This window comes from Amblyomma maculatum, chromosome 1 (genome assembly GCF_055883805.1).
Source record: "Amblyomma maculatum isolate TAMU_Amacu chromosome 1, ASM5588380v1, whole genome shotgun sequence".
In the NCBI taxonomy this organism is placed as follows: Eukaryota; Metazoa; Arthropoda; class Arachnida; order Ixodida; family Ixodidae; genus Amblyomma; species Amblyomma maculatum.
The window spans coordinates 51,145,149-51,154,925 of record NC_139344.1 but is presented as its reverse complement, the minus strand read 5'-3'; the positions used below and the strand labels follow the sequence as shown (position 1 = coordinate 51,154,925).

The 9,777-nt window shown below is 48.5% G+C and overlaps 1 protein-coding gene across 1 annotated transcript; it reads left to right on the top strand.

The window, feature by feature from the left end:
* The first annotated feature begins 7,101 nt into the window (after positions 1-7,101).
* On the top strand, positions 7,102-7,506 carry LOC146202357 (uncharacterized). The gene has a single exon (XM_084601025.1). It carries the CDS (start codon positions 7,102-7,104, stop codon positions 7,504-7,506), a length of 405 nt encoding a protein of 134 aa, XP_084457151.1.
* Positions 7,507-9,777: the final 2,271 nt, after the last annotated feature.

Sequence of the window (9,777 nt, the reverse complement as noted above, 5' to 3'; positions counted from 1 at the left end):
TATTCACGCTTGGCTGCTACCGCTGCCAACGCACTGATGATGATGATGATAATAATAATAATAATAATAATAATAATAATAATAATAATAATAATAATAATAATAATAATAATAGGTTCACTGGAAAGGAAGGGTGCAGTATGTCACATTTGTTGTGTGGACCCCTGAATCGCGCCGTAATGGAAGGCAGGTAGGTGGGATTGAAAGCGGAAGGAGAGAAAGGGGTACCGTAGTGGAGGGCTCCCGAGTAATTACGACCACTTGGGTATCTTTAACGTGCACTGACATTCCACACACTTTGATCTTCGTGTTTTTAGAGAAGCCGGATAAGATCGGGATGCCTGTGCTGACGAGTTCGCTTCTGGGACATGTTTGTTCCGCAAGAGTCCAAGCCCGCGTATGCTTGTCATTTTTTGATTGATTCTTTGTGTTCAAATGCTACACTCTTCTGCTGGGCTTTGATGGGTGTCCTGTGTCCGCTGCAGTTTCATAAACGTGCGGAATAGTACCAGGAAAACGGCGCAAATAAATACTTGATTTGTCCTCATCCTTGTTTGAAAATTTAAAATTTTTTGGCTGCCTCGATAACCACCACTGCGGCTGGGTTAAAAAACGCTTGACTAAACCCCCTCTCATGCACGTGCTGGACGCCTGCTGTTTGGCGAAGCTACACATTACAGCGAAACTAGTATTTCGGCAATGTACAGTTTTGGCCTGATACCCTTAATTCCTTGCAAGGAATAGTAAGGTCGCTACACAAACTTATCTTAACCATGCGAGAGGAACGTTTTCACTTTCAGAAACGACAGAAAAAAAAAATACAAGCAACTGGATGAAGTAAGCACGCTGCAGGCGGCATGCCCAGAAAACGAGACGACGATGAGCCGGGCTAGCCACTACCACGCACGAAGGAGGAGAAAGACGCCAGATTCAACCAGTGCGCTGCTGAGCCGATAAGTTCGATAAGTAGGGATAATCGAAAGCCGCGATGTGCCACGAGGCTGACCGCCGTTCCTTGGACGTTCTTTTCTTAGCCGGGCATTCTCATTCCAGCGCTCAAGCTGAACTATCGGGGGGATTGCAAGAGGGCATTTGTTTGTAAGTCCACTACAATGCCCTCTCGGTTTTTCTGTTGGCCGTGGAAGATTACACGATATCTGCATTACAGTGCCGCTGTTTTCTATAGGAAGCTTCTCAAACGGGTTGTTGCGACAAACGATCAGCATTGTTGAGAAAGGGAAAGCACTCAACTAAACAAACTGGTATGAACATTGCATAGTTGTGAGGGTGGTGGGATGGCTTTGTTTAAGATATGCAACAGCGAAACGCAACCATGTATCGACAACTGCATGGGAGAGAAGTCGCATTGCGGTGATCGGTCTTACGTTATCGCTGAAAAGGTGGACAGCAAGGAATTTTCGGACCAGTCAGTGAATGTTCGGACATCCTTTAAACATCCTGAGCACGACGGCGACGAAACGATCTGAACAGACTCCACAGTACCGCATTTTATGGACGGATAGACCGCGGCCTAGACACGCTTAAAGGCTGATATTTCGCGTTGGGTAAGCTGTCAGTGGCTGCGGACAAGATGTGATTTAGTTTTTGAAGATCTCTGTCGGAGGCGAAGGGGACGAACGGTGGCGGTCAAAGCAGAATCAAAATGACCATGCCCTGAGTCTGCGTACAACATAACATTTCACCTTTCTAGATCACACAGCGAAATAGGTTTCGATATGAGAGCGAAATATGCTCGCGGTACTTACAGTGGCTGCTTGTAATTCTGTCTGACAGCACATGCGCAATACCCCGATGATTGTAAATAAATCCATGCATAAGCTAATGCATAAATGTGGACGCAACGCCAGGGTCGCCGCAGTCTTTCTTGTAGAGTGGTTGCGATGGGCTCCGAAAAGACGAGGAGCCTTCATGGCAGCATTAAAGCTCAATGTAACTGAGCGTGCGCATACAGAACTGAGCAGCGGCGAATGAATTTGTCGTCGATGAAAACAAGAGTACCGATGTCGGCTGTTTCCCTGAAGCTTCTGATCGTAATGGTTTTGCGGAATAAAAGGACCAGGGTTCTTCGGCGCACAAGTATTCTTCCTTCAAGTAACGCGTCAGGTAACGGATAACATCGTGGTATATCCCTTTACGCGCTAAACATTTGAGGTCTGAATTTATGACTGTTCTTCGGTTTTATTGACCGAGCAATGGCCGTTTTATTGCGTGGGGTATGAAAAAACAACTGCAATATAATCACTTATACCATAGCTGTACTTTAATACAGCGCCTGCTTATATAGCTGAAATGATGACAAACAACGTGTGTATCGGCGTTTAAATCTCACATGACCTAAGCACTTCTTTCACGTCGCGACCATATATGCTTGACTGATGAAACCAGGACGAAAATAGCATGAGAAAAAAAAAATACAATTATAAATTATTTAGCCCCCGTGATCCGTGTGCTCCAATGCCTGATTAACCATTGCAGAGGATAAAGAGGATAAATAAAATCCGGTGTGTAAAGCCCTGCAAAGCGGCCGCCCCAAGTTTGCGTCTTCTTCAGCACGAGGGTTTCGGCTCGTGGCGACTAGGCTGGGAGCGTGCCGCTAGCTCGAGCCGCAGCTCACGGGCGCTGTCGGCCAGTCGAAATTTCGGGGCGGCGAAGTCGAGGCACGGTCCCAGCGGAGTCCTCGCCCGGTCCCGTCCCAGGTGTCAGCTCGGCCCGCGTCCGGTGGAGGAGGCTCGCAGGGAGACCGCGGCGACCAGCGACTCCGCCCGCTGACCCCGTCCGCCCGTCGGCCACCCGGTAAGCGCAACGCCAACAACACGTATCCCTCCGCTACCGAGCTAGTCTTCGCTCACGCCTGAGGTGCCACTCCATAAGCCTGGTCAGATGAGAGCGCTTCTCAGCTCGGAAAGGAGAATTAGAGGCGTTCGCTTAGCCTAGAGCCCGACATAGGTGAAGTACCTTATGGGCGGCTCTGCGCACCGCCCTTCGATGAAATTAGACCGCTTCAGCGGCCATACTTTACCCGCCGTGGTGGCTCAGGGGTTCTTGGAATTTGGCTGCTTAATCCGAAAGTCGCGAGACCGAATCCTCGAACGTGGCGTGGCGTCTGCGTGTCGATAAAGGCGAAATGCATTTATGGGCCAGCGCACTGTGCCATACCACCGCACGTCAAAAGAACACAAGTCGGAAGAAAGTAATCCAGAGCTCTCTGCTACGGTGTGTTTGATAGCTCATGTCGCTTCAGAATGTTCAACACCACACATCATACCATCAGCTATCATACCTGCTGGCGACAGTTAGCCTGCTACGTGGCGCGAAAGACAGTACGCCGGCTATCAAGCCAATCTGGCTGATAGCACTGCGGTGCTGATTTACTCTTCTTGTGTTTCAGTGATGGAGATTGCTTAAGACTTCACTTCTCAATGCAGCTACGGGAGCTAAAGTGCAACCTTAACGCCTGTTTAGAATTACTATAGTTGCGAGTTCTTGAAAGAAGTATCTAGAGCGGCCACCCTAATAAAGGGTCTAAAGGTTTTCTCTATCGAATCCCCGTGAGGCTTGTGCCATGAACTTATAGCGCATGCACAATAACGCGACTCTGAAATGAGGCGTCATGCGGAAGGGCGAGCAATTGTCGTCAGAGCTTATTACCAGTTATTTGCAGATGCATGATAATAGGGGCATTCAGGTATTAAAGCGCTGCCTGGCGATTTGCGTGCGAATTCTCGCTTAAACAGAGCTCTCACATGTTGGCCGTTGCTTCGAGAATGTGTCTGTCGACCACCCATAGCTTTAACTCTTCCTTAACTGGCAGAAAGCTTCAATGGGAATGCAGTGTTTCACTCTGGACTTTTTCGCGACTTTGCCAGTGTGTTAGAATAGAAGTGTCAGTAAGCAGCAAAGTGAGGCCTATACAGTGAAGTACTCTTAAGGCGATCACGTAACGGCGGATTGAAGCATTCGCGACATTCATTGGGACAGTGAAGCGGCAAATGGCTCGTACCTAACTTGAAACGTCCAGGTCAACGCAGTTGGATCCCATGTTTTCGACACGCTTGGCTGCCGACAACACAAGAATAGTTTCGCTCGCTCACTTCCTGCAGCTGCATGCTCCTCTTTCAGCCCACTGTCTTCTTGGACGGCATAAGAGCAGGAAAAGGCGGAAAAGTGGAGTTCATCATGCTATCATTAGAGTGTATGCCGTTCTTTGAGGGCGTGCACGCAGCCCAGAGTCGGCGGCGGTTCCGGTAATATGTGAAGGAAGGATTCCCTAACAAGTTTGCAGCTCTCCTAATTTAGCTCTGCGCCAATCTCGCCTTGGCAAAACAGTTCCTAGCCGATGCGGCCTTTTCGTGTAATACGTAAGTGGAACAGTGCAGCGGGGCGAAGATAACCCAATGGGATTTCGCCGCTGGGAGCAGGCGAAGCAACGAACGAAGCGACTCTGTGCAATCAATCGTATTACCTCGGAGTGTTCGTCGCTAATTGCCATGTCTCCGTACATTTCGCTTTTCCACACGCCGCAGCTTTAGTTAGTTATGTAGTCTTATGGCGCATAAGCAACCGTAGTATAACTCTGGCAGACGACCTGCTAACGGTAGTGCCCTGTCTGAAGGCGCGAGTACCGCAAAAGGGGTCACAGAATATTTCATATTCGTGCAGTTCCCCTTAGGTGGCTAGCGGCAATCTCAGGGCGGCAGCGAGGCAGCGTGTTGTAGTTTACGCCGTACAATGCACTCTAGTATTTAATTCACACTAGAACACTAAGCCAAGAAGACTTATTCGGCAGGTAGTCAACGCAGGCTTGCATCGCCTCGGCTCGCACATGCACCCGTGGCCACGCAGTTTTTCGTGCGACACCGCAGGACAACCGACGTAGAAGTTTGCCATCAAACTTTGACGCCCATTGAGAGGAATTTCCGATACTGTCTGGCGTACCCCTTCCCTTCCCCCCCCCCCCCCCCCCCCCAAAGAAAAAAAAAAGCATAAATGATGATGAGAGCAATAGCCGGTCTGTACCCCATTCTTAGGTGTGAAGGTGCTTAATGCGCCGATATCCTCATCTTGCCTAACCAGCTAACCTATTTCGCCCAGCTAGAGTAAACTAGGTCATAAGCATATGCTAGTGTTGCTCGGAGGTTGAGAGCACACCCAGCCAGAACTGCCGGCGAGTCACGTGCCCGGGCTGCATCGTGGTCTTCTAAGACGTGTCGAACGCGCTGAACCTCTAGCCGACGCACGAACTGAGGACGTATACTTGCAGCTACTTGCGAGACTTAGCTGCAAACATAACAAAACTGCTGGATTCTGCGGAAATCAAGCTGAATAGTAGCATTAGATATTGATGAAAACCTCCATGGGTATATCTTTCCCTAGTGCTAACCGGCTGAGATAAAAAAAGCACTGGCATCAGCACGCACGCTATTCTAGATCATGGTTTATATCTTTACAGCGATCGCTACATCTCTCCAGTTTTTCTTGCTCAATAAATATAGTGAAGCCTAGCCAACCGTATTCAATCAAGTGTGTACTAAATGTAGGCTTTTTGCTCTAGTCGACCGCTAACAGTACTGTTTCACTTGCATTACCGCTGTTTGAGCTAGTCTTTCTTTCCTTAACCTCCGCTCACGGTTAGTTTTCATCTACAACCACTCACCGGGAAGCGGAAACGCCAAGTGCTGCACCGAAGGAAACGCGTCGAAATTCCGGCCCTGTATTCGCGAGTTTGATTTTCTGCACGTAAACTGTACAGTATTTATAGTTTTCCTTGCAGCGACGTGACTAGTTTGGCCCTAGAAAAACACCTTAATTCAGCCGTATGCCCGTTGTACAGCAGTAGCTGCAAAACCAAATTTCCGAGGTATCTGTGCCATGCCGCGCTCAATGCAAGCGTGCAGCGAGCGCTTCGATACACCAGCGTCGCCATCAATACACAGGGCTACGCGCGCCCTGGCTACTTGAACGTCAAGAAGCCGTTTACTAACTTTTTTTATCAATATAGCGTGTGAATAAAATAACTAAAGCTTTATTTTTTCATGAAGTCGCATTTGAAATTCAAGATCATAAAAAAATTAAGAAGCAGCTACAGTTTTGAGAAGCGCAGATTTCGTTCGCGACTCACTTGCTCCGCGTGTGCAGATAACGTCGTCCGTTAAACCTCTCGCTACAGCCCTGGAAAGAAAAAAATCATCACCTAACGCCGGCTGCATGTACAATGATCGCTGCTTTCAGTGTAAATATTTGATGACATCCTGTTGGTCTTTCAGGACAAGTAAATTATATCGTCAAACATTCATTTGTAAGCCGCCTTCCGTTTCTGTTCAGAGTTGGTATTTTCGTGTTGGTTTCTCATCAGTACCTCCGCCGTCTAGCCATTACCGAGTGCGAATTGCTAGACGAGGTTTGTGACCGATACTTAGTCACAGCATAACGCCGAGCTAAGAACCAGTACCCCGCGTATCCTTTAAATCGAAAGTTATCTCATAGAACATCGCACCCAAAGGAATTGTACACCGCTAGTAACCAGAACGTTTGCAATGCTACCAGGCAGAAACGATGTAGTTTATATTTTCAAGGGCACTTTTCTGGAGCCTTGGGTACCAGTAAAGACCCAAGACGTAGTTTAGAGAACTCACACATAATTTCTGTTGCAATGGACGGTCTACTGCCCACTTCGCATATAAAATTAGCTCCAATTTGCTCACCTTCAGCAGTAACCAGCAATTAGGGTCGCCCTGCATCAGTTCATCATTAATAAGAAGGACGCTTTCCGCTTCAATATTTTATTCACATTGATGTATTATATCCGCGTTAAAGCTCTTAAGTAGCTAACAGAGGTTCAATGGGTATTCATATGAGCGTACAGGATTAGAGTTAAATTTGAGAAAATAGCGAAAGTGTGATTATCGCTGCGAGTTAAACTTTGTTTCTTTTCCTGGGAAGGAGAGGGGGGGGGGGGGGGGGGGAATTGGGTACCTCCAAGCAAGCTCACAGTTTTGTACTCTGGCGCCCGCAGAAGGACCGCACACCCCAAGGGTGCAGGCTAGGTCCAACAGGCTCCAGTGATAACCAGCAGCAGCCACCATGAGCAACTCGAGCATCTGCGTGCACGAGACGCACATCAAGCCCGTGATCGGCGTCATCCAGCAGCAGGGCAAGGACGACGAGCCGCGCATCGAAGTGGGCGAAGTAACGCTCGGCACCGACAACGTGCTGGCAGGCAGCCTGACCGTGTACGGCGGCGGTCAGTACCACATAAAGACCACCGTGTCGGACGAGGTAGCCAGCTACGAGATCACCGACGAGAAGGGCCAGACGCGAAACATCCTCGTTGCCGTGCCCAAGCCCCCTGTCGAGAAGATTAAGTTCGAGCGTCGCATCATCCTCGAGAACGGCGTAGAGACCATCGAGGAGTACCAGAACAACAAGATGGTACGTCGCATCGTCGACGGCAATGAAGTGCCGATCGTCGACAAGCCCGACAAGTAGGATGGCTGCTCCTGCCAACGACGGAATCTGGTCTCTGCAGCGGCAACAGAAGCTTCCTTGCGCTCAGTAAAAATTTCCGCCTTTCACCCTTCGTGTGCGCTTCTCTTGTAGACACTAAGACCGAATTGGATTAGTTAGTTCGTGCTTTGATCGCATGTTAATAAGCTCCTCCTATCCCATAATGCGGATGCTCATAAAATTAATTTGTGTGCTAATCCATCAGCTTGAGGAGGAGGAGAAAACAATTATTTACGATGATATGATTTGGGAAGGGAGGTGCGTTTGGTTGAGCTGAGTGGCAGATCCTATTCCTGGACGCCATTGACCGCCGCCGCTGCCCGAGCTCTCTGGACCAGGACACGCTGGGCCTCCAGGTCCGAGCTGGACAGGGCCGCCTCCCAGCAATCCCTAGTTGGCTCTCTTATAGCTTTTATTTTTGTATTTTGCTGGTAGGCCCACACCATGGGGTATAGGTCAGCATACTGCCCGCAGAATTTGCACCTACTCGTGAATGGCGGGTCCATGTGTTTTAGTATGGCGGGATTTAGAAAACACAATCAGCTTGAGGAGCGGTCAGAGCAATGTACGTTGTACACGTAATACTATCTAGCGTAATCTGCCCAGCTTTTGAGCTCAGCGTTCAAACTGGAATTACGATTAAATCCTTTAATGCAGTTGCCTTGTGGTAGAGCATCCGCCTAGGAGGTGATAGGTTTTGTGCCCAGTGCCGCGGGGGGGGCCACCTTTTTTCCTGTGGATACAAGATTTCCATCGCCCTGCTGCTCTGCTCTTCTAGGGCAATATGCTTGGGAAAAGAGCGCCTGTCAAAGTCCAGAGCGTAGGCTTTTCAAAGTCGTAGGCTCTTTCCCAATCCCTGGGAAGCGAAGCACCAGGCCGAGCCATGGCTTGTTCGAGGAAATTGGCAGATAATCGGCTAGCCGCGGGAGTCGATCCCACTACCTCCTGACACTGGGAGTCGGTCAGCAAACGTTAGCTCCGTGCATGTCGAACGTTTTCCAGATCACTATATATATATGGCTTGAGTTCAGGTCTTCGGTGCTTGCTGCTCCAGGAATAACGTAATTGTAGCTTTATTTCTATAAAAGTCATTTACACGGCCCGTGTTTTCAACTACAGTCCATTGCATTCGTCGTAACACTCAGTATACTATAACGCCAATCCTGCCGCCACCTACCAAACGGGAAGAGGACCTTACTTCCGCTTTCGTCACAAAATGTACTGTAGTCCTATCGTTACCACAATTTTGCTGACGCTCTAATTTTGACGGGCACCTTACCTTTTCAACGCCACAGGGTATGCAAAGAAACCAGTCGACACAGGCGAATTCATTTTCTCCAGCTGAATTCAAGCGTCGCCATTGACTGGCTAAATTTCGCATAACGACATGCTGTATTATACGCGACACGGAGGTAAATATCTCCCTCACAACGCAGCCTAAAGGGTTGCCACGCTGCAGATGGTGCAATAGGATGGGAAAAGCCTATTTTCATCACCATCAGCCGGACTGTGCCTACTGCAGAGCGAATGTTTTCCCCTATTCCTCCAATTAACCCGGTCCTGTGCTAGGTGCATCCACTTGGCCCTGCGAACTTCTTAACCTGTTTCGCCCACCTGACTTTCTGCCGCCCCTGCTACGCTTTCTCTCCCTTGGTATGCAATTTGTTACCCCAAGCGACCACATGTTGTCCTCTCCTCGCAATACATGCCCTACCCATACCCATTTTTTTTTTCTTGATTTCTGAAATAACTCGAGTTATTTCTCTAACCCACTCAGCGCGCTTCCTGTCTCTTAACGTTACACTTACCATTTTGCGTTTCAAGGCTCTCTAACGTTGTTCTCAACTTTAGTAGAACCCTTCAAGTTAGCCGCCACTTTTCAGTTTCATAGGTGACTACAGGTAAGTTGCAACTGTTGTGTATTTTCCTCTTGAGTGATACCGGTAAGCTACTAGTAATAATCTTCGAGTACTTAATTGACAAATTCGCTCCTTCCCAATCTCATTCTCCTGGTTATTTTCCCTTCATGCTCCGGATCGACGGTTATTACCTGTCCTAAGTAGACATATTCACCTACTACTTCCAGTGCTTCGCTACCTAACGTAAACGGCTGTTCCTTCCCGAGGCTGTTGAACATTACCTTAGTCTTCTGCATATTGATTTTTAAGCCTACCTTTCTGTTTTTCCTGTCTACGCCATTAATTTTCTTTGCAATTCATTCCTTGAGTTACTTAGCCAAGCAACGTTCGGTGA

What these genes read in the sequence shown, in the direction of transcription:
- LOC146202357 (XM_084601025.1), top strand. Translation starts at nt 7,102, where the DNA reads ATGAGCAACTCGAGCATCTGCGTGCACGAGACGCACATCAAGCCCGTG.